This window comes from Convolutriloba macropyga, chromosome 4 (genome assembly GCF_964194025.1).
Source record: "Convolutriloba macropyga chromosome 4, txConMacr16.3, whole genome shotgun sequence".
Taxonomy (NCBI): domain Eukaryota; kingdom Metazoa; phylum Xenacoelomorpha; order Acoela; family Convolutidae; genus Convolutriloba; species Convolutriloba macropyga.
The window spans coordinates 51,109,084-51,133,968 of record NC_134471.1 but is presented as its reverse complement, the minus strand read 5'-3'; the positions used below and the strand labels follow the sequence as shown (position 1 = coordinate 51,133,968).

The 24,885-nt window shown below is 35.1% G+C and overlaps 2 protein-coding genes across 5 annotated transcripts in view; both read left to right on the top strand.

Annotated features, from left to right (window-relative positions):
• The window catches only part of LOC142337735 (protein N-terminal asparagine amidohydrolase-like), a 72,288-nt gene extending 66,354 nt beyond the window's left edge, over window positions 1-5,934 (top strand). For both annotated transcript variants that reach the window (XM_075387210.1, XM_075387209.1), the window contains exons 5-6: window positions 3,408-3,485; window positions 5,594-5,934. In XM_075387210.1, coding sequence (XP_075243325.1) covers window positions 3,408-3,485; window positions 5,594-5,825 — 310 coding nt within the window. In that variant the 3' untranslated portion in view covers window positions 5,826-5,934. The remainder of the gene's footprint in view (window positions 1-3,407; window positions 3,486-5,593) is intronic.
• LOC142337737 (N-acetylglucosamine-1-phosphotransferase subunit gamma-like) overlaps window positions 1-23,122 on the top strand; it is an 88,796-nt gene extending 65,674 nt beyond the window's left edge. The window contains exons 2-11 of one of the 3 annotated variants that reach the window (XM_075387213.1): window positions 9,494-9,546; window positions 9,715-9,831; window positions 11,602-11,749; window positions 12,110-12,203; window positions 13,660-13,774; window positions 16,742-16,824; window positions 19,694-19,828; window positions 20,232-20,379; window positions 22,183-22,198; window positions 22,766-23,122. In XM_075387213.1, the coding sequence (XP_075243328.1) occupies window positions 9,501-9,546; window positions 9,715-9,831; window positions 11,602-11,749; window positions 12,110-12,203; window positions 13,660-13,774; window positions 16,742-16,824; window positions 19,694-19,828; window positions 20,232-20,379; window positions 22,183-22,193 (897 nt within the window). In that variant the 5' untranslated portion in view covers window positions 9,494-9,500 and the 3' untranslated portion in view covers window positions 22,194-22,198; window positions 22,766-23,122. Of the gene's footprint in view, window positions 1-9,493; window positions 9,547-9,714; window positions 9,832-11,601; window positions 11,750-12,109; window positions 12,204-13,659; window positions 13,775-16,741; window positions 16,825-19,693; window positions 19,829-20,231; window positions 20,380-22,182; window positions 22,203-22,765 lie in introns of all 3 variants that reach the window. The other 2 variants (XM_075387212.1, XM_075387211.1) reach the window with 2 other exon arrangements.
• The last annotated feature ends 1,763 nt before the right edge of the window (window positions 23,123-24,885 follow it).

Below are 24,885 nucleotides of genomic sequence, written 5' to 3'. Positions count from 1 at the left end.
CTGTAAAGAATTGAAAGAACTGGATTTGTATTGCGAATATCAGGCTCATATAAAATTGAGCTATTTTCTTCATTTGCGGTTATAAATGTTTTGCACCAACTTTGTGTTTATTTGGACTTGTTTTTATGAAAGCGTAATTATTAACTTTAATCAGTTTTTGGACACTTTTTGTCTATTTTTGACATTTAATTATTCTCAAACGAAATTTGAAGCAATTATTGTGAACGTGTCTTTTTTCTGCAAAGTTTTCGCTTGACACGTTTGCTCTTTTGTTCTTAATATTCTTTGACTTCCTTAGTGACTTCACGCTTCACTTCTTCATTTTGAGTGATTTCAATTGCTCTCATTCCGAAATGAACTTTGTGCCTAATATGCAAGCGTTTTTTATCGGTGGAATTTTCAAAGCCGTTGTAGATTAGTGGTTGGTGTCTGATTTCTAGTCTCAAGCTACACACCTAAATTAAATCCCCCTGCCTTTCGTTTGAGAGCAAATAATCAGACTTTAGTCGGTTTATGGTTTTACTAAGCGTTTTGCTGTAGTTTTTCTATTTCAATCGTTATTCAGAAATATTAGATTGGCACTTTCCTCTGAAGCAAAAAAAGAAAGAATTTTGTAAATTTCATATTTTGCTTTTCGCTTTTCAATTGTGGCGTTGTGCGTGTGTCGTGTGTCAGGTCGGAGGTGTGTTTTTGGGTGCTTTTTTGCAGTTGGGACTTAACATTCTATGGAAACTTGCAGTAAATTTTCGTTGAAGTTTGGACTTTTGGGTCTTCGATTTTGCCCCCTTGCCTCGGTTTCATTTGTACGCAACCTTTGAACTGTTTCATTAGTCGTTTTATGAACCAGAGTCTTTATATGAATAAAAGAGGAAGTGGTTCAGAAAATGAAGTGGTTTCGGAAGTGATCTTTTCGCTTTAGTTTTTAAGTATATTGACACAACGCTGTTGGGCAAAAATTTGCTTTGTGGATAGTGGCTGTTTTTTGTTCACCTACGGCAGTTTGACTTTTATTTTTTTTTTGAGTTTTTTGATGGGCTTTTTTCTAAATGTTTTTCCAAATTCAATCATAGTCATTTTTTTGTTTCACCAATGAAAATTTTCTTGAATTGTGGTTCAGGACTTCTGATGTTTATTTCTTCGTCAAATGAAAATTCGTTTCTCTTTACTTTTTTTAGCTTGATCCACATCTTCCGTGAAATGAACAGGGTCAATATCCAAAAAGCGAAGTCAAAAAGTAGAAACAGGATAAACGCATAAAAGCCCAGTTTTGGGTGTACTGTTTTAAACTTAGTTACGATGTCTAACGCTGCTTTCTAATATTACTAATCCAGGTGTCCTCTCATAGAGAACCAGGCCTAACTATGAGCTCCAATTGAAAGCGTGCATTTTTGTAATTCTTTCTGTCGATTTTTTTCTGTTCCTGTTTTAATCCCAATTGGGTTGATGGGAAGTAACGGTGACTATTTCCACCAATCAACCCTCTATTTTGCTTTTAAAATGTTTATTGACCTGCGGTCACTTTGATAGTTTTTTGAAGTCTGTAATTTAATTGCACAGCTATGCTAATTATCGGGGCGCTGTCTTTTATTTTGAGAGCGATTCACACATTTTCATGATGTTAAATTCAAGGTGTGATTTTGGTCACGCCGAAACAGGATATGGAGCAAAGAAGCGAGTAGTTTTGTGGCGTAAACTGTTTTCAATCCAATATTAAATAGCAAAACGGTCTTTGAACAAAGTTTCGCTCACTGGTTTGTGATTTTTTGTTCACGTGCGGCAATTTGACTCCTGTTTTTTTCTGTTTTTTTGTCGATTTTTTTAGACGTTTTGCTACTCAATCCGTATGCATTTCTAGGTCGAACCGTTAGTTTAATGGGTGAAAAGTTTTTGATTTGTAGGTCAGGTCTTACGCTTGGTATGAATTTTTAGGTCAATCCTGTTGTAAGTTTGTTGGTCATGCATGCCTTATCTGGCTTAAGAAAATGACAATTTTTGTAGCAATTAGCTTTGTCCCGGGGTCTTTTTATACGATTTTTCGCTTGACCAATTTTTGACCGTTTTTGACCGTTTTGACCGTTCAATTATCTTTATATTAACAGTTGAAAAGACGTAATTTTGTACGTGAAGAGTGGTTCTTATAGTTTGATCCCTCACCCTTTAAGCACCTCTCCATCTCCCTCCAATCCACATCATTCCACCCGTAACACCGCACACTCCCACTCTCAACATCCCTTCCCCTTCCGCCCCTATGCTCATCCCACCCTTCAATTAAGGTAAAGCTAGCCTCCCTGAGCCGCGTAACTAGCTACTGAGGATGCCAACCCTTCGCCAATCGTTGGAATTTCAAATTACTAATTGCGAACAATCATGTTGGCTACAAACATTTTGTTTAGAAAAATGACTAACGGTTGAGAAAATAGCTATTTATTCTCCATTTGTTATCGGAGTTGCTTCTCATTTTCTCTAAGGCTAGATGTTTTTGAGCCTCTTATGATTTTTCATTTTTGAAGCAATGTGTTTTTAATATTGTTTCAGGGAAATTTTTTTTTCGTAGTCTTGAAAAATAGTTTATTTTTCGTTATTTCAACTTAGTGTTGTCAAAATTTTTTATCGTTACTTGCTCTCAAACAAAATTTGTGGAGTTAGATTTCTTGGTCTTTTTCTGAAATTTTTTATACGGCCTTTCTGACTATCTGACTTTTTGTTCTCAAGAATTGGATAAACAGGAAAAGCCTGAAGGGCGTTATTTTGCTGATCAGCTCCCTTAGAGCTTTACTATTAAGTGTACGAACCACCAAAAGTTTTGCGATGGGTTTTTAAAGGTGATACATGGACTTTAATAGTGGATGACTACAATAGCTTGTTTCCTACAATGGGCAGCTGTTTTCTGACGTTGACGCTACGGATGCTAGCGGTTTTGACGTGTAGTTTGGCATGTATTCTAACTTTATCCACACCATTCTTTTGCTTGCTTGATCGATTTGAGTTTACTTCTATTCTTCAAAATGGGATTTTAGTAAAGCCAGATGATGTTAAGAGCATGAGAATCTCTCTTAGAGCTTTAGAACGCTCTAAGTGAACGGTTCAGCAAAAATACTGAGTAACGCTTGCGAGGGAGATGTTCATGGTTTAAAGAGCAAGCGTGGAACGTCTTCTCTCTTCGCTTTTATTATAGACATCTGAAGCTAGCCTCCCTGTGCCTAACCGACCCGCAAAAAAGTCAACCTCACGCTTTAAAAAAAATTAGGCTACAACCAAAGCCAACCGCTTGCTTTTCGTTTATTTTTCGACATTAAATGAAGTTGCCATATTGACCCTGTTTTGTAAAAACCTAAAATTTTTATATAGAAATGTTCCGTTCAAATTTTGATTCAAAGTGATTCAGATAATCTAAATGATTCTTTCAGGATTGTGGTATACGAACCCGATGAAAATGAAATCAGAATACGACCATTTGAAGTGTACATGAACAAACAACAATTCCAGTGAGTGGTAAATTAATTTTCCAGAAAGCTGGTTGATTGGTTGTAAATTTGTCACTCATGTTTTATGCGCTACAGAAATTGGACAAGAATAACGTTTGTGCCCTGTCAGATGGTAATTTTTTTCAAGTTTTTCTTGAAAAAGTGAGAAAAAATGAACACAAAATTATACCTCCCAATTTGTGCGGAAGTCACCAGCCGTTGCAAATGTAAATAGGCTTAATAACAGCGGTTTATTAGTGTAGCTTCCTTAAATTGAATCGTATTATGACTTTATTGTTCGGTTTATGGTTCAATTTACACTTTTGTTAGGGTCAATAATTAATTGCTCTCAAACGAAGTTTGTAGCAATTATATTAGTCCTTTCGGTCTTTTTTTTTTATGCGATTTTTCGCTTGACCAATTTTTCGTCTGACGCTTTTGACTTTTCGTCCTCAAAAACGGGATAAACAGGTAGCGCCCAGCGGGCATTAAGTGCTCTTAGAGCCTTTTAGCTCTGTTTCAGCTCAAACAGTTTTGGAGTCTTATACTTATGGTGTGAACAGCGGTTCTTAGAGGTTGAAGACCCCCCACCCCCCCCCCCCCCCCACTTCTGACCCCCCCCACTATTGCCCCCCCACCGCCCTGTTGCCCCCCACCCCCCCTACCCGACTGTCGCCACCCCCATCGGCACCCCCGTGCACCCTCCCCCCACCCGTGGCTAGCTACTGACGAACAACCGCTAGCTAAAAACGCAAATTTTTACTAATTTTCACAATTTTTTTCAAGATTTTTGAAAATTTTTGTCAGTTTTTTAAGTTTTTTCAGCCCTAAGTGTCAAGGAATCCACTCTAGGATTTGATAATAGGTTATTGAATAGTTTCTAGTGGTAATAGAATGGTTTCAACATTTCAACACTGCGAATTTTTTGCATTTTTTTGATATATTTTGCAAATTTTTTCAATGTTTCTGAAAGTTTTTGTCGTTTTTTAGGTTTATCCAGCCTCAAGAGCCAAGGAACTTCCTCGAGAGTTTAATAATAGGTTACTATGTAGTTTCTAGTAGTAATGGAAACATTTTCAAGATTTAAACATCACGAATTTTAGCATTTTTTTGACAAAAATTGCTATATTTTTTAAAATTTTTTGACATATATTTTCATTATTCAAGATTTTTCAGCCTCAGGGTTCAGATAACCTCCTAAAGGGTTTGATAATACTTTGCTGCATAGTTTCTAGTGGTAATAGAATGTTTTTCAACATTTGAACATCACGATTTTTAGCAATTGTTGGATAAAACTTGATTTTTTTTTTCAAATTTTTCAAAATTTGTCATTATCTAAGTTCTTCCAGCCCCAAGAAACCTCGTATAGGCTTTGATAATAGGTTACTGAACAATTTTTATTGCGATAGAATAGTTTTGAACTTTTTAATATCACAAATTTTATCGATTTTTTAATAAAACATGAATTTTTCAATTTTTTTTTGAAATTTTTGTCATTTTATTTGCAGTTTTTGAGTCCTTTTTTGAGTTTAACGATTAATACTGGCCAACGAAGCTTTTTAGGTCTTGCAGATGGGTTACATGACAAAAATCCAGAGGCAAAAAATGTTCTTTGAACATTTTCGTCACTGCGAAATGTGGAAAGTTTTCTTCTGAATTTTGCACTTTCAGTTTTTTATATGATTTAGTTACTAACAAGAGTAGAGTCTCATGGAAAAAATTTCTAGCTCTCTCTCTTTCTCTCTCTGTGTGTGTTGGTTGGCGTTTATTTCCTTCTCTTTCTCGCTCACGTTTTACCTCGCACTCTCTCTCTCTCTCTCTCCTTAACTCTTTTGTTGACTTCAGCGGCTGCTATGTGGCGTGATAATATCGTCTATTACCCTAGCCTCACGCCTCTTCAATCAAGCGAAAGCTAACCTCACTAAACAGTGGCTAGGTGCTGACAACCGCCCGCCGGTCGTTTGAGAGCAATTCGCCCGACGTTAGTCGGTTATGTTTATATATTGTAGGCGCAGAATGCTCAGAAACGTGTGTCTCACTATTTAAACTTTAACTTGTAATTCATTTATCTCACTCAACGAGTCTTCAGTTTTCGTTTGTTGGTAGCTTAATGATTCTAAACATTTCAGATATTTACTTTCCCTCGACGACAAAGCCTTTCTTGAGATCGGTTCTACTTCGCCGAAAGTTGAACCACCTAACTTCGTGAAAAATCAGAAACAGCTAATGCAGTTTCTGCTTGACAATTATCCCTTCATGAAAAATCTTTTCAACAATGGCAAATCAGATCGTGTCCACATATTGAAAATCGATGGCTCCAATTATGAATGGGAATTAACTATGGAAACTACAACAAGCTGAGCCTAATGGTGCTAATATTTTGCTTCTCTGAGCTATGTCAAATTTGTTTGCTGCCTATTTGACTTGAAATTTATCTTGTAAATATGAATTTGAAACTTTGTCAAATTAATTTTCCTAATGCGTACTGTGGTCCATTCACTTTCTCGAAAGCATGTTGACCATGCTACGTGAGACATGTATTTCATCTTTCCGATTGCTTATAAAATAAAGTAGCACCGATTATTCCGCAGTTATTGTTGCGCGAAGCAGGGACCAGCAACTGCATTGATTAATTGCTCTCAATCGAAGTTTGTAGCAGTTATATTAGTCATTAATTCTTTTAACGCAATTTTCTGCTTGTATGATTTTCGTCTGACCCGTTTTACTTTTAGTCCTCAAAAACGGGATAAACAGGTAATGTCCTGAGGGCATTAAGTGGCTGAGCAGTTTTTTTAGAGTCTTTTTTATAGTTTCTAAGTATGCGATTCACCAAACCTGTTTTAAGAAAGTTACGTGGTGTGAAGGGCGGCTGGCGTTCCCTCAGTTCCCATAGTCCCTCAGTCACCATGAACGTGGGATTAGAGAATGGAGCTTTCCTTAAAATATTGCGATAGCCTCAAAACATTAATGATCTGTTCATTTGCTCTCGAACGAAGTCAAACGAAAATTTGCTGTCATATATTATTCCTGTGGTCTTTTTAAAACTCGCAGAGGAGTAATCGTATTCAACAGGTTTGCTTTAGCTAAAGCAAGTTTGCTTATAACTTGAACTGTGACACTTTGACTCTTGTTTTTGAACATCGGCTTCCGTTTTAGAGCAATTAAATTATGAACATGAAACTAAGTCAAATTTTTTCTAATGCGTATTGTAGTCCGCTTACTTATTCGAAAGATTAAACCATTTTCCGATTGTTTATAAAATGAAGTGGCACTGATTGCTCCTGCAATTATGGTTGCGCTCTGTTTTTTTTTTGTGAAACAGGGACCAGCAACTGCATTGATTAGTTGCTCTCAAACAAAGTTTGTAGCAGTTATATTAGTCGTGAATTCTTTTAACGCAATTTTCTGCTTGCATGATTTCCGCCTGAACCGTTTTAATTTTAGTCCTCAAAAACGGGATAAACAGGCAATGTCCAGAGGGCATTGATTGGCTGAGCAGCTTTTTCGGAGTCATAAGTATACGATTCACCAAACCGGTTTTAAGAAAGTTACGTGGTGTGAAGGGCGGCTGGCGTTGTCAGTCCCCCGGTCACCATGAACGTGGGATTAGAGAATGGAGCTTTCCTCAAAATATTGCCTAGCCTCAAAACATTAATGATAAGTTTTATTGATCTCAAACGAAGTTTGTTGCAATTATATTAGTTCTGTGGTCTTTTACGACTCGTAGAGAAGTAATGGTTTTATACAGGTTTTGCAAGCACTTTTTTTAGCTGAAGCTAATTTTCATAAATTTGACTCTTGTTTTCGAACATTGCCTTCTGTTTTAGAATGTTGACATCCGTTTGTCTCTTGTTTCAGAACTTCATTTCTTTTTTTGGGACACCAGCTTCTGTTTTAGAATGTATTCTGTTTGCGAACATTGGTCTATTACCTTAGTTTAGTTACCAATACATAATAATCAGGCGCTGGTGGTGGAGTTCAATGACGACAAGTCATTTTGAAGTTTTTATCCCTTAACAGTTCCCTCAACAGTTTTTATCCCTTAACAATTTTTATCCCTTAAGTTTTTATCCCTTTATTGTTGTCGTTCTAGAATGATCTTTTGAGTGAAAAACAATTAACGTCATTGTAGCTTTCTGTTTAAGATGTCAGACTAACATCCTGGAGGTCCGGTGTTCAAACCCCTGTAGGATCGTTTTTGGCACCCATAAAACATTTTAAAGCTACTTCCCCCATGAATAAATTGCCCCGCCTGTCAATTCATCCGACAGTTCAACTATTATTCATTTAGGATTTATTTGAAATGTTAAGGATTGCACTGAATCAAGTCTAACATAGGGGTGTTTGTTAAGTGATTGAATCGCTTCGTGAACGGTCATAAATTATACTCAGACGAAAGAATTTTTTCATTGTTTCAATTATAGCGGCGAAGCTGTAAGCTGAGTGTAGCTATATTGCGGTGCTCTTGGTTTTTTTTGTTTCGTCGTCTGACGCTCTTTTTTCGTTTTACATTTTTTCACACAGCAACGTTGAAAAAGTCAAATTTCCTGAATGACTTCTTATCCACTAACGGCATTTGCGCGCGTGACGTCATTTCTCACCCGCTCTAGCAAAAGTTTTTAGGTTATTTGCGTGATTAGATTTTGATCATACCTGACTTACCTCACTCAATAAAATGACTTCTGCACTTTAAAACTTAAGTTTAATTTGAATTTGTTTAAGGTCAAAGGAACTCATATGTGCAGGAAAGGTCCCTAATAAGAGGCTTCTGTGGAATGAATCTTAACGAGCTTTATTATTTTATCGCTGAATGTTTTTTTAGCCTAGTTTTTTGCGCGGCGTCGATTTTTTTTTCAATTTAGATCTGTATCTGTTTCTATCTCTATCTATTATATGGCACGCAGGCTATTCTTTCGCAGCTATTCCGGCAATCTGCCGGCTATGTTCTTCAATTGTCGGTTCTTCTCGGTTCTTTATTACGTATTTTCTTCCCATGAATCCCAAACAAATTATTAATGCTTCAGCTTGCTCTACTTGGAAATTAGTTTGATTATATTGCCTTTAATAAGATTATAACAACCTAAAAATAGCTTCTTTAAGATATTCAATTTCTTTGAGCGTCAGTTTGTATACTTTAAATATTCGATATGGACAATGATTGACAAGCTTTTATTAGCGGCCAGTGTTTTCATTCAAATTAGAGCAACGGTCTTTTGAGGCGATTTTAAACAAATTTTGTTTTGAATCTCAAAAGTTTTTGAAAAATGTAGAAGCGACGTCTTGAAAAATTTCTTTTCAGTTTAAGAATGACTTCAAAACATATTTTATTCTTGAAGTTTGATAAGTTTTCTTAGTTTGAGTTAAACAAATTAGGTAAAGATTGCAGTAATTTTCAATCAGAAAAGGTCTGCATTTAATCTGCTGTTTGCGCATATCACAATTTTAAATATTGCTTTCATCTAAACTCTCTGAAATTTTTCTACTTTATTTTTTTTATCGTTCTTCCGATTTTCCCATTTTTCAATGAAAGCAAAGTTCATTATCCTTCTAAGCTGTAGATTGTGAAATTAACAAAATTTCAAATAGTCCGTCCAGGATCAATCGAGTCACATTGATTGTTTTCGACAAGCTGGGTGAGGGTTTGAATTCAGTATTCAAACTCTTTTGGAATTTCTGGACTGGCCGGATGGTATACTTCTCTGGATCAGGGCGGAAATTGGAGTATTTTCCCCCCAATCTACCGGTGATCTCAAATTGGTGTTCACCGATTTAAAAGCCATAAATCACGGCTATTCGTTGATGTTGGATGTTGCCTCAGTCATAACCTGAGAACATAATTGCTAGCTATTTATTATAATTACCAGATGCATCGATGTTTACTTCAGTCATCCAGCTTAAAACAGATTTAATGATGAAGTCATAGAGCAAACGTATAAAGTGTTAGTCTCATAAAAAATAATGACTTTATCTGTTTGCAGAATTAATATTGTTCTTAACGGGAATTGAACGCAGGTTAAAATGTTTTTCAGATTGAAAATGTTCTGCAAGCTGTCGGTTCTGACCTTAGCTGTTACTCTAGCTTGTGAGTATTTTGTTATCTACTGGCGTTGCTTTCATCAAGTTAAATTTTGAAATTTTTATAACTCAACGTAATGTTTTTCCAAGAAACAAACAGTAAGATTTCGTCGAGAAAAGTTTGTACGGCTCCACGTGTTCCATGATCAGTAATTAATTCATTGTTTTGTTTTAGTGGTAAGCTGTGAGTTTGAAAGTGCTCAGAAAGTGGAGGTTAACATTATTGATACTGCACCCAATGAAGAAACCCAGGCCTATGCTCATATCCGAGTTACTGAGAAGCCATTCAAAGGTGAGAAAGGAATTTGTAATGTCAGGAACAATATAATTGATCCTCTAATGATTATAATGTGGCTTCAGAAAATGGCATTCACAAACAAAAAAATAATTATGCAAAAAGTAAATTTTCAAGTTGGATTCAAACAATTCTTTTCAGTTATCGGCTATTGGCAAAGGGACAAGCTATCCTATAAGTGGTGATGAAAAGTATTTTAAAACCCGTTGTGGTTCATTTTTAATAGCCGACGTCAGCCGCTCAAACCGCTATTATGTAGGCGCTCTCCTTTTTATTACGACTCGATGAGGAGTATTGCAGAAGTCCTTTTTTAATCAATTTTATTGGAGTGAATATTGAAGCAGGAAATGAAAAACGTGAAAAATTTATTGATTTTGTTGCTGAACAAAATGAGTTGAGCGAAAACAGTGGTTTTTTTTGTCGATATCGCTGTTTTGTTTTAATTTTATGCTGGTTTTGGTTGTGATTTGAAGTTTTCTAGAAGTGCATCTGAATTTTATGCTACTTCGGGGGTTTTCATGAATTTTGCTGAGTTTTGGGCTTATTTTTCGATTTTTTGACGATTGTTTTGTTTTACTGCCTCAAATGGGTTTTGAAAAGACCCTTATTACTTGAGCAATTTTGAGATGACAAGTGGTTTCAGTTTTGTGGATATGAAGCATTTTTTGTTGAGAAATATGACTAAAAATGGCGAAAATTGAAACTATTTTTCGTAGTTTTTTTGCAGTTTTTCGTTTTCCGTTTTTAAGTTTCTTAGCCTATTATGACTTGCCTATTGTTTTGCGAGCAATTTACCCTATTGCATACCCTCTTGGCTGGATTTATATGCTTTTGTAATATTAAAATTTTAAAAACTAGAAATATTAAAAACTAGAAAAAACTTTTGTAATATTAAAAACTAGAAAAAAATGTTTCCAAGTTCTTTAGTCCAAGTTGTTTGTCAGAGCTTATTTTTTCATGATTTGGCATCAAGTATTTTAAAAAATTCTCATAAGTGGTTTTAGTAGGTTTTAGTTGCTTTGACCAAGTAATATTGGCAGAGATAGTTATTTTGGGATCTCAATTTATGACAAAATTTGATCAAATTTTTTATTGTTTAACAGATTTGATTGTCTTGTTTTTTTCTTTTTTGTTTTATGGTTTTGTTTCAAGATAATCATAAATGAGTTGAAGCACGTTGTGTCTGATGAGTAGTTGGATGGCGTTTAAGTGGATTTCCACTTCGAGTCGTTTCCGGAATTCTTCCGGCTATGTTTTTTTTTAATTCGCTTTACCTTTTGGTCACGTTTTTCGTTTTACATAAGTCACAATTTCCACGTTTGACTTCTGAATTACCTCACTCACGGTTTTAACTGAATGGATTCTAAGTTCTTTCACTCATTGAATTACGCAATGTAGTGAATACGGTCAATGTCAAAAGAGCAAAAGAAACGGGATAAACCGATAAAGCCCGGTCATTAAGTCATTGAGAATTAGGTCATCAAAGTTCATTAGAGCGATTGCTAGCTTGATATTAGTATTAAGCTTAATACCCTTCAATATAGAAGCTGAAGTAAGTATAGGTTTAGAATATAACTGAAACTGCTACTTAATTAGAACAATTTTTGAAACTTAGTAGTCAATTTTTATCTCTTCTTTTTCTTTCAATCCCGATGTGCGTCTAGCGCGTCAGTGGCGGCTATATGCCGGCTATGTTTCAATTGGATGTTGCTTAGTATATATCGATTTCTTGCTTCGGAATAGCTCTAAATTTGGCTACCGTTTTAGGACCTGAGCACATGAAATTTTTTGGAGACTTTTGCATGCGTGAGTCTCCATCAGGGGGAGGAGGTGCATACAGCTACACAGTTTGTCCTTACCATAATGTCACCCAGTTGGACACGAGAGTCGGAGATTCCACTGATGTCGTAGTCGGGTAAGATTTGGCTGTATTTAGTTTCTGCTTTTGGCATCTTTTCGCGAACTTAGTTGGGATAGGATAACATCCTTTTTTGATTCTATATACAAAAACAAATTACGGAAATAATGTGAGGTTAATGTTATTAGATGGTATTTTTAACTTCTACAAAAGACCTACATTTTAGTTTTATGGAGGCTATTCGTGGCGGGTTATGTCGAATTTTCAAACTGGGACTTTTTGACATAATTTATTCGAATTGTTCAGCAAAAGATGGTCACATGGAATATCTGTAATGTTACTTAGACTGATGGCTTTTCGTTTACGAAATTTGATTGTCTGAGAACTTAACTAAGCAGCATAATTAGAATATTTTAGAACGTGGCATGGATGGATAATTGAGAACAACACGTACAAAGGATGGCATTTCTACGCAGGAGATCCTTGCGAAGGAAAATCACGAGAGGCTAAGGTTAGTATAGAATTTATAGGGTCTTCACGGACTCTAAGGCTGCTATTCTTGTTAATAGCCGCCCTCATCTTCTCAGCCGGCTATTATAGCGCCCCTATTTTTTACAATTCAAAGAATTTAAGTTGTATTGGGGCGCTGTCTTTTTACAATTCAAAGAATGTGAAATGTATTGGGGCGCTGTCTTTATTTTTTAAGATCGGTTCACACCTTTTCATGATTTTTGAAGTCAAATTGGAGTAGTGATTTTGGTCACGCAGAAACAGGAAGTGGAACGAAAAGGCGAGTGGTTTTGCAGCGTTTTGCGGCGAAAAGGCGAGTGGTTTTTGCTCTAAATTTAAATTAGAGTGAGAAAACGGTGTTTGAACAAAAATTTGCTTTCTCGCTACTGATTTTTTTTCACATGCGGCAATTTCACTCTGATTTTTACTGTGTTTTTTTTCTATTTTTTAGATCAGATTTTTTTCTAAAGCGTTTTTCCTATTCGTTGATAGTTCATTCTAGGCCTATTTTTTTTTAAACCAAATTTCCATTTCTCGCTAGTGGCTTTTTTGTTCGCATGCGGCATTTTGACATTGAATTTTTTTTGTGAATTTTTTTGATCTGTTTTTTAGAAATGGTTTTCCCAATTCACTCATAGTGCCTTCTAGGTCTAGTCTTTTGTTTAGTCAATGAAAATTCTCTGAATTGTACGTCAGGACTCGTCGTGCTATGTTTTTTTTTACTTAGTCGAACAAAAAAATGTTTCGCTTTACCTCATTTTGCCGCTTTTTCAACATTTTGCGTGAAATTTTTTTGACTTCTCTAGGCTAGTTTCTCTTCTCTCAGTGATTTTGAACATCAGCTAAAAGTGATTTTGAACATCAGTTGCTCAGCAAAGCCATTCAAAATGAACAGAGTCAGTATAAAAATTTGAAGTCAGAAATAGAAACGGGATAAACCCATAAAGCCCATTTTTAGATGCCCGCTATTTAAACGTCGTTCCTATAAGTCTTAGTTACCATCTCTAATGCTTATTGGTATTGATAGTAGCCCCTGTAGCCTCTCTCTAAGAAACAGAAGTATGTTCAACTACGAAATGCCATCAAAATAAATCGGACTTAAAAATGTTTTTGTACAAAATTTTTTTTTATATATATCTTCTATTCTTTCAATCCCAATCATGCTTATTGGAATCAACGGCGGCTATTTTCCGGCAATCTGCCGGGTATGTTTTAATTTCGTATGGGGCGCTGAGACACCTGACCAGAGTCAGCCCAAATCTGCTTGTCGAACGGCTGTTACGTAATTGGACCTTTGTTTACTCAGTAGTGTTTACATTCAATTATTATGAACTGTTTGAGTTAACAAACCGTGATTGAACGGTTATTAAGTAATTTTTTTTATCAACTTCGAATTGTGAACAGATATTAATACCGTATCTAAATACTTTTTTGTTCAGAAGTGCACTGTTGTTTAGGTTATGTTTGAGTGTGGCCAGCAGAATGAATTGGTCTCCGTTAGTGAGAAAGAGAAGTGCGAGTATGTCTTCCAAATGCACAGTCCCATGTTCTGCAATAATGACTCTCTTCTTGGTAAGCTTAATACAGTTGTCGAATTTGGTTTACGGAAAGCAGTTATCATTCTGCTCGGTCTTTTTTGTTGTCATATATAGCACCGCGAGTATGTTTTCAGATTAATTTCAGATCGGAAATGTGTGTGAGTTTGTTAACAGAGGCTCGGTATTGTGTGTTTGCACAATGATCCAAACCCTTCACGAAACTTTAAGAAATTTATTTGAAATATAAGAAGCAGACTTTGACGAGGTTGATTTTTTATGAGACCGTTCACGCCAAATAATAGTTATCTTCCACGATTTCTTTTAAATTTGAAGTTTTTCTGGCTAAAGTTTTTCCCTTCGCTCAGTTATGATGTTTGTTAAATCCAGTGGTCAACGCGCTCAGTGTTTGTGTAATGTAAAAACATAGCAGGACAAGTCCTGACGTACAATTCAAAGAATTTTCATTGACTTAAAAAACTAGACCTAAAACGGACTATGAATGGATTGGAAAAACCATTTAGAAAAAAATCCGATCCAAAAAATCGAAAAAACAGTAAAAATCAAAGTGAAATTGCCGCATGTGAACAAAAAACCACTAGCGAGAAAGCGAATTTTTGTTCAAACACCGTTTTCTCACTCTTAAATTTAGAGCGAAAAAATTTCACGCCGCAAAACCACTCGCTTTTTCGCTCCATTTCCTGTTTCGGCGTGACCAAAATCACTACTCCAATTTGACTTCAAAAATCATGAAAATGTGTGAACAGATCTTAAAAAAAAACATAGCCGGAAGAATTCCGGAAGCGACTCGAAGCACCAAAACTTCACAAAAAGCTGAAGCCATTACCTTTTGTATTAAACCATTAACTCATTGCCTCCGCGGGTCTGATCTAAAAATCGGTGAAATTTAAACCACTGTCACCAAGAGAAAGAAAATGCAGCAAAATTTTATTATTGAAAACGTTTGGTAACGTTTGAAATTTTTAGGATGGTCAAAAAACTGATAACCTGACAAAATTGACATGGCCATCAATTGCCCTCAGATAATTAATGATTCTAATCTCAAAAAGATCGCGAAAGCAAACGGCAGATAAAAACTTTTCAAAAAAGACAGGAAAGTCAAAATTATTCAAAAAAGAGTGCTCAAACTTAAGAATCAGAGAAACACTACAATTAGTTTTCTAATCACGGCAATTAAGACAAAAATAATACACGATTCTTCCTTGTTGTATATATGCTAGACAACATGATTTCATACTAATTCAAAAATTAAATTAATTATAGAAAAACAAAAGCAACAGAATAATATTCAAAAGCAAACAATCGTCTAAAACAATACCAAGCCCGGAAGAAAATTGCAATGAAAAGTAATAATTCGAAATGTTGGAAAAGACTTTCTAGCAAACTCCCAGTACTGCCTTATTTTGAATTAAATCAATTGCAAACCGAAGAAACCAAGATCTAAGAAAAAGGTGAATTCATTCAATTTTTTAACAACTGAAAAAATCAATATAACGAATACAAAAGTAGGTGCCAGGACAAAAATAGAACGATACAAACGAGAATGTGAACAATATGGACACAATGTTAGGAACACCGTAACAAAAAGACCAATTCTTGATTTTTGAAAGTTAAAAACCAAATTTAAAAAAATCAAGAAAAACGAGTAATTTCATTGATCAGCATTTGAGACATAGAAAAGACAACGAGTCATTCGAGACAAAAATCCAACTTGCTGAACAAAATAAAACAAGAAAAAGCAGAATTCAGATATACGAAACAATGAAACATTTTGCAAAAAAGTGGTCAAAAATATTTAAGACTGCATTTATGAAAATTTATCTGTTTTTTCAAAAACTTAACACCAAAAAATGATTGAATTTTTATTGAAACAAAATTAAAGTCCCTCATGTTCCCAAAAAAAACTATTTCTAGTAATTAAAAGCAAAATACAAACAAAAAACGGAAAAAAAATTGGCAAAAAAACTACGAAAATCGGATTAGCAAATGCACAATTTTATAAAACAAAATTACATCGAGGTAGAAAGAGGCATTGAGTATATGAATTATCAAAGGGAAGTTGCCATATTAACTGATTTTTGACAAAAAACAGCTAAAAGATCCAAAAATGAAGAAATTAATAGAAAAAAAGCCAAAAATTAACTAAAAAATAAAGAAATATGTCCCAATTTCGCATTTGAAACGCAATTTCAGGCTATGCAAAATACTGTGCTATCAATTTCCAGGGTTTACATTTCAACATAGCATCGATTGAAAATTATTTCTACAAAAAACCAAATTACAAGCAAAAAAACTAGGCCACTTAGACGAAAAAACGGCTAAAAGCGGTTATCTATATGTGCCATTCAGTCAAAAACTACTTTTCAATGTCAAAAAGTCATTCACTAAACGCAGCGCATGATCAAAAAACTTCTCTCGCTCAGAAAAAATTAGTTCACATTGCAATTTTACTCGCTTTCGCTTTTAGGTCAAAACATCGTCTGAACGAATAGTACTTCCGGTAAAAAAAAACCTTAAGAAAACCAATACTCCTCTTCGAGTCGTAAAAAAAAGACAGCGCCCCAATACAATTCAAATTCTTTGAATTGTAAAAATATAAACTTTGTTCAAAGTCTAACTCTGAGTCAAAGCAGATTTCAGCTGCGCTTTGTCATTTTAAAGATGAAACCAATAACGTTATGGGCCAGAAAAATAACATAGTTCAGAAAAACAGAGCATAATTCGAAAGAAGTACTGAAAAGTAAAACTAATAAAAATATATGCCTATGAAATTTTGGACCGAAGTAAGGCAGATCAAAGAACCGTTTTATGGTAAGTCGACATGTTTGCTTTACTGTATATTATTAATCTAAGTTTTTGCGAGATATTTACTTGAAAATATCTCGGCAGAAAAGTTGTGTTGTCTAGGAAATTATTATGCGAACGGTGCATTGGATGTAAAACGATTACAGGTCCTATTACTAGTGAATTGAACTGTGTTTAGTGTACCCCTTTTTGTGTGAGACAATGCAACACAAGTGGGATGTTTACGAGACACAGAGGTCACGTGGACTCATCAGCAAACATGTAAGTTTTTGATCAACTTTATGAAGAACCATGTCAGCTTAGTTGAAACTAGGTGCGAACCAATGCTCCTGATATATTACCAGAATATATTTTTTCTAACAGCTCTCTTAGTTTTTTATTCAGCTTAAAAACTTTTGAAACTTTATGCTCTAGAGTTTGAATTACGGAAATATTTTTTATGTGTTCAAATAACTCAACGATCTTTTCGTTGCCGTACAATATATTTTAACCCATTTTAGGCTCGTGTGGATTTTTAGACAGTATCATTTATTACAGCTGCGAAGCTGTAAGCTGAGCGGAGCTATATTGCGGTGATCTTGGTTTTTACTACTCGAAAAGGAGTTTTGGTTTTCTTACGTTTTTTTTACACGAAGTACTATTTGTTCAAAAAGCGAAAATGAGTAAAAGTGCCGTGTGAACTAATTTTTTTGGAGCTAGAGAAGTTATTTGATCATAAGCTGCGTTGAGTGAATGACTTTTTGACTTTGAAAAGTGTTTTTGAGAGTGGCAAATATAGATGACAGTTTTTAATAGCCGCCGTCAGTCTCTCAACGGCTATTATTTAGGCCTCTCCTTTTTTATTCGCTTTATCTTTTGATCACGTTTTTCGTTTTTACAAAAGTCACGATTTTCACGTTTGACTTCTGACTTACTTCACTCACTGTTTCAACTGAATGGATTTTAGATTCTTTCACGCATTGAATTACGCTATGTGGTGAATACTTCCAAAGTCAAAAGATCAAAATCTAAAGTGACGGGATAAACCGATAAAGCCTGGTCATTAAGTCATTGAGAATTAGATTATCAAAGGTCATTAGTGTTTGCTAGCTGACATTGGTATAAGCTTATTAGCTTTCATTTTTGAAGCCGAATTAGGTATAGTTTTAGAATCCAACTGAAACTGCATGCCAAGTTAGAACACTTTTGACATTGAAGAAAAACAAAAAAAATTGGTCATTTTATCTCTTTGTTTCTTTTTCTGTTTCAATCCCGATGTGCATCAAAGGCGGCTATTTTCCGGCAATCTGCCAGCTATGTTAAGCCGTGTTTTCGTCTATTTGGCCCAATTTTTTGTTGTAATTTTTTTTTGTTTTTGTAGAAATAAGTTCTCATTGATTTTGCTTGAATATATAACCCTCTGAAATTGATACCGCAATTTTTTGCGAGCCTAATAATGCTCTTCATGCGCAAAGTTGGCGTATTTCATTTTTGTCAATTTTTGGCCTTTTTCCATCTGTTTCTTCATTTTTGGAGCTTTGTGCCGACTGTTTTCTACCTGCTCAGTAAATATGGCAACGTCCTTTTGACAATTTATCAATTGAATGCCTTTTTTGGAGTGAGATTTTCCTGTTTTTATAAAAGTGTACACAAACTAATCCGGTTTTGGCGGTTTTTGTCACAGTTCCCCATTTTTTTGTATTTTGTAGTTATTTACTATTGAAACTTTTAAAAAACTATTCACCAGCAGCGTCAACGATTTCTGTTTTGTTTTATTGTTAACTGAAGTAATTTTTGATAATAAGCCTTTGATATTAAGAAAGAATTTGACCATTTATTGACCAATTTTTTCAAATTCTTTGTTTCGAGCTTGAACTGTTTTCGTTTTTACTGAGAAGATGGGCATGCATTTTTTGAGCCTCGATTGCTTAATAATGAAAATTCCATGTTTTAGCTCAATGGCTTTCATTTTGATTGTCATTTGAATTTCCTATTTGATTTTTTTTTCAAAAGTTGTCAATCTGTTTTCTCATCCTTTTTGCAATGTCTGTGTTCCCTACACTGTAGCGTGTATTTTTCCAACAGTCTCTCCTGGTTTATATTTTTATTGGCCCTGTATCTATTAGTTTTAAAATGATTGATTTGAACTGATAATTTTAGTCAATTTTTTCATTTTTCATTTGCTGCTTGTTCTTAAATACAATATAGCACTGATTTTGTGCTAGATTCATAGTTCTAGTCGACAGTTTTCTTCTTGGATTGTCCATAAGGCTAGATTTTGGTAATATAAGACTTTTGCTTTTGAATATTGATCTTTCTTATAAGTCTTTTTCATGATTAATTTCTGACTTGATAATTTCATTAGCCATTGTTTAGTTTTATCATCGCGTTCATTGTGATTTAGAACGACAACTATTTCTTAAGGTTTATTTAGTTATTAAGTGATTGCAGTTTTTTGGTTTAAATTAGTGTTTTTAATGAGTAATTAAGGAAGTTGATAAATTTTGTAACCGTTTCTTGCAGTTTTAAATTTTTGTTCGAAAATAGAGATTTTTGGCAGCTTAACATAGCTTGCACTTTGCCGCTTGAGCAATTTGATGTTTCCTTTTCCTTAAAACAATTTTCGTAGTAGTTTTTGCCTGCATTAATTACTGGAGTAATAGACTTTTGCAAATTTTTTTTTTAGTTCAGTTGGTTTTATGGGCTATTTTTCAATTTTAGACCTATTTTTTAGTTTTAATAGTCATTTATTAAGTACCAGGTAATTTAAAAAGTATTTTGGGTCAGTGAGACGACTCTTCGAGTTGTTTCGGGAATTCTTCCGGTTATGTTTTGTTTCGTCGTGTAACTTTTTCGTTTTACATTTGTTCACGTAGCAAAGCTGAAAAATTCAAATTTTCTGAATTGCTTCTTCCTCTCTTTAATGGCTTTTTGCGTGCGTGACGTCTTTTCTCACTCTATCTAGCAATAGTTATTTAGGTTTATCGCTGAATGTTTTTTTACGTATTTTTTTGAGCAGCGTCGATAACTTTTTGAACTTATATCTGTATCTGTTCCTATCTCTATTATACGACACGCAATTCTATGCTTTCGCAGCTATTCCGGCTATGTTTTAAATATTCTTCGTACATGGTATAGCATATTGTTGTAGGTGTACAATGAACTGCTTGATATGATGTTCGCTGAAGAGGGTCTGGTTCTAACTGACGAAGACAGGCTGAAGTACCACGAGGAAATCATCAAAGAGGAGCCACAGAAGTTCGATTCTCTGGACTCTTGTGAACGGGTACCTTGTAATTCGCTTTCTGTTTTGAATTCAAGTTGCTGATCGGAAAAAAATGCAATTATTGAACTGTGCTTAAACGGCACTTTGTTAGCATAATTAAGCTAATGGGAGATTTCCGAAGATGTCAGTCGAAAGATTCCGGACATTGTTCGTATCCTGATATTATTTTCTCCACACGGAGTTTCAAGGCTGAACAAGGTCATGAGTATAATTAATGCTAAGCTAACAAATCGTGCCAGTCTCATTTGACTTTGAATATGACTTTCGTGAGTTTTTGCTGAAGCTCTGATGTCAATTTAGGATAATTGAAAATTCCCCTGAGCCACATTTTGCATAACATCTCATTTACAGTTAATAGTTTTTTTTTCTGTAACGGCTGTGAACAGTTTTAATTCTTCTTCAGGAGTTCCACTTGGTGAAGCGTGAGAATGCCCTGTTGAAAGCTATGACATCGAAAGAGGCCTTGACCGACCTTGAGACCCAGATGGCCGAGATCCGACAACAGGAGAACGAGAAAGAACAGAGGGCAATGGAACAAGGAGGAAGACACGGTAAGAATCAGGCATTCTATTTGTCAGTATGTTTTGCAGGTTTAGAAATTTGCTGTTTATCATGCTCGATCCAAATTGCTTGTGAAAAGAAAATTGATCCTGGGCGAATTTTACGCGAGACCTGTGTTACACCTAGAAATGAGAAAACTATGTATATTTCCAGATAAGAATTGTGATGTGAAATGCTTCTTTGAAAACGAGTTCGAACCGGAAAGCGTTAATTTGAACTTTTTCAGTTTGGTTGTCTTCGGTGAAGTGGTTTGCCAGGTTGCACCTAGAATTCCAAGCTTAATGTTATTTGTAATTGCTGAAAATTTGAATAGATTTTCATTATAACGGGTTAAGTCTCTATGCGTGAAACTATTAGAAGAATTAGGATGACAAGTCGTAAGATATTTCGGGCCCAAATCCAGTTTTTAAAAAGTTAATGGCGCTGTAAGTATTTTATTGGGCTCTAAGATAATTTTATTGCTGTTGAATATTGGTTTATTACATAGCAAACGGACCAATGATTTGAATCCATTTATCCTTTGTTTCATCAATTCATCAGTAAGTGAGTCGGAAATTCGGATTAACTCTTTTTAATTGCGAGAAATTGATTAATGAAATCATCTGATTGCGCTATCCAATCCGTATCCTTTCTCGTTTTTAACCAACCCTTTGCTGTAGTTTTGGCTGTAGTTTCATTAATTAACATAGTGGTTACCGATTCCCTCGGTGACCCTTCTCACTAGCATTCTAATGCTACTCTTCCTTGTTGAAATTGATTTTACCAAGTTACATCATAGCTGCCAGTGCTAGGAAGCTACAAATGTAGTTATAACTACATTTGTAGCTTCCTATCACTGGCAGCTATGATGTCACTTCGTAAAATCAATTTCAACATGGAAGAGTAGCATTATAATCACGCTTATTAATTTCTCTCAAACGAAGTTTGTATCAATTATATAAGTCCTGTCGGTCTTTTTTTAATGCGATTTTTCGCTTGACCGATTTTGCGTCTGACGCTTTTGACTTTTCGTCCTCAAAAACGGGATAAACAGGTAGCGTCCAGCGGGCATTAAGTGCTCTTAGAGCCTTTCAGCTCTGTTTCAGCTCAAACTGTTTTGGAGACTTATACTTATGGTGTGAAGGGCGGTTCTTAGAGGTTGAGACACCCCCCCCCCCCCCCTGTTGACCCCCCACCCCCACTATTGCGCCACCCCCCACCGCGCTGTTGCCCCCCCCCCCCCAACCCAGTGCCCCCCATCAGCCCCCGGTGCACCCCCCCCCCCCCCCGTGGCTAGCTACTGACGAAGCCAATCACTCGCCGGTCGTTTGAGAGCAATTCGCCCGACGTTAGTCGGTTATGTTATATAATAATGATCGTGTGATATCTTCTTAATTATTTTCCGTAATCATAGTTGAGGTCAGTTTGAACTGGAGTACGTGCGATACCTGAAGTGATCCCATAATCATTTTTTATACTGGTATAGTACTTTTGGTTCCTATTTTGCTAATATTTTGAGCTCCATTTTCTGATTTTTGATAGTTACTGCATTGGCACATAAAAGTGATTAAAACTTCTTAAAAGTGAAAGAGCAATGCTAAAGTATGGGTTAGTTTGTGCCAGTTTTCAGTTAAGAATTTGATGCTGCGCACCAGCAACTGAAAACATCCAATGATGTTCTTTCAAACGCCAGCTTCTTATGTTTTGACGAGTTTCGCCGTCTCCTATTCTGAGGAAATGGTTTCAATGATAAATTTTCAGGGGCTTACGAGTTTAATGAATTTAATAACTGGGAAATTGACGTTATTATGCAGATGCATTATGAAGACCGCAAGTTAATCTGTTACTAATTTGTGACTGGTATTAGGGTCTCTCTTTCTTTCTGAATCATCTATTTCTTTACAACCTAAAAAAGCCCGTCTGAATCAGGTCGACAAAAGATATGATTTATTGGATGGAACTGTTGGAAGTAAAATTTTATTTCATATTTCAGTTATTGGTTGAGAACCCTTTGTAATCCTGTGATGCTCCCTCATTGTTTTCGAGGTATTAAGCACTTTTTAAGTTCATATCGAACTGTTACCTTTTGCTTTCATTAGCATGTGCCAATAAGCTATTCGTATGACTTGCTAAGTTTAATCAGAGGGGGAAACTACCCGATACATGTTATAAACGCCATCATAAGGGTAAAAATATCAGTTATAGTGAGTTAAAAATCTTACAGGGTGAAGGAAACAGTTCTGTTCCTTTAGTTTATTATGTTACTCCATTTTACAGCTGCTCGGGTTGTGATGTAATTGGGCAGCTATTTCTGAATCTTATCCGATCATAACATTCTGAACATCCGATGCTTTACATCAGTTCTAATACAATTTAAATACAACTCATCTGTTTCAGGTATGGACTACGGAGACCATGACGACTACACAAGCCACAAGCTTCTGGATTTGTAAACAATCCTCCCAATCTTATATACAGTAACATGCTCCCCATGATTGTGGTCGGAATATTCGTGGTAAAATATTGGCAAAAAGTGGCCCTGCCTGAAGTTCCTATTTGTTCAGTTTATTCTTCACTAATTTTGCAGATATGGTTATAGGAAACTTCACGAAATTATACCACATATCTTTAAAATGTATTGGAGACTTTTGTATAATTTGTATATTGTGTTAAGTTGTTTATTTTCATTCTCTTCTTTTTAAATATTTGTTTTGATCTTTAGAAATGTAATTGTAATTAATCGGTTTTTTTTTGTTTTACTAAAGAAGTAAAGCTTGGTTATCCACTTGAGCATAGCATGGAAAAGGAATGCTGTTATTGAACATGCCTAATTGTTCCGACCCACTTTAGTGGGGGAGGAACTACATACTCAAATGGGTTTTTTTGTTCAGACAATTTTGGCCGATCGATATAATCATCGCAGAGTTGAGTGGTATCATTAAAAAGCCCGTCCAGTGTAGAATATGGAATAAAAAAGATTTTTTCAATTTTGCTTTTTATAGGGAGTTACCGAGGTTTAAAATTGTGTGAATATTAGACGTAATTCAGCTGTTTTATTCACATTTTTGACCAAATTTTCGTTAATTTTGGTAAAATATGTTTAAATTGTCAATTGTAGTGTTATTAATTTTGTCTCTAAAGATAGAGGAGGGTTGCTGAATTGTTTGGTCCGAGTTTTTGGGCTAGATTTTATGCTAAATTTTCCAAAATTCGACTTTTTTGGGACCAAATTTGCTTTTTTTTAACCGACTTGCTTTAAATTTGCTGGAAGTAGATACCTTAAAACTGCGGCCATATTCTTTTTCAGCTCAAAAACGAGCTAGTTGTACACCCACTGAGTTTGAGAGTCTTCTGGAGTTACAATTTTGCCAGTCTTTTACAAATTTAAACTCAATAAATATACAAATTGCATTTTTTTGACGAGCTGAAATTTGTTAAATTGATCTATTTTGCAAGCATTTGAGGAAATGAGTATTTTGTTAGACGCACAGCAACATCTGTGCTGATCTTGATCTCGCCATGGATCCTTACGATAAAAAATTTTTTAGATTTAATGGGGCGCGACTTTTTTTCCGCTATGTAAATGTTTTTCAAGTAAACTTTTTTTTACTTACAAGAATTTCAAATCAGGGCTCAATTAGTGTCAGATACTATTTACAAACAATGAGGCCGAACGAGATTATATTACGGTTTCTGAGTTAATCGCATGGTTTCTATGGCTCTCACGAATTGTTTTCGTAAAAAAAATTAAGTTTTTCTTGAATTTTGCTTTCATTTGTTATCTTTTTTTGTAGCCCAATGACTTTTTGTCCCGAGTCAAAGATCCTGTTATTTTTCAGGAGGTAAAAATGAACCTTGAAACTTCTCTCAGTTGTTAACCTAAAGTCTGTTATGACTTTGAATATTTGTTTTAAGAAAACATCGGTTAATTTTGGAACTTCGCCACTATTTTATCTTACTTCTCTCAACTTCGGTCGCAGTGTCAGTAAACAGGTAGAAACCCATTTCCTGTGGGTTATAAATTAATGTCCCTAACGGTTTTATGTTCAACTAATGGTCTCTTTGTTTCGATACTACGCCTTTTCAATTTCTTAATTTTCAGCTTAACTGCGTATTTTATGAGTTCATTTTGTTTCCTTGTCGAATTATCGCATTATTGACAAGTCCAATTAAAAACATAGTATGGAAAATGCACAGCGTTGGAAAAGGCGTATCTGACTATTTAATTGTTTTTGTTATACAATTTATGCTTTTTGGGCTGAGACAGTTATCTCGCAAAATTTTATGGATTTTTTGTTTGTGCCTATGTTTGTCTTTTTTTGTTGATTTACGCCATATACCTAATAACGATAGATCTCAATTGCTTCCCCAGGTAGTATAACTCAATCTCTTGTAACTCAATCTCACTGTTTAGAAGTATCCATTACTTTTATTGATTCAAACATTTTCGCGCTTGGTTATACGTTGTGACTGATTGCGTCTACCATTATTTTCCTAATAATTTTTCGAGATTTTTT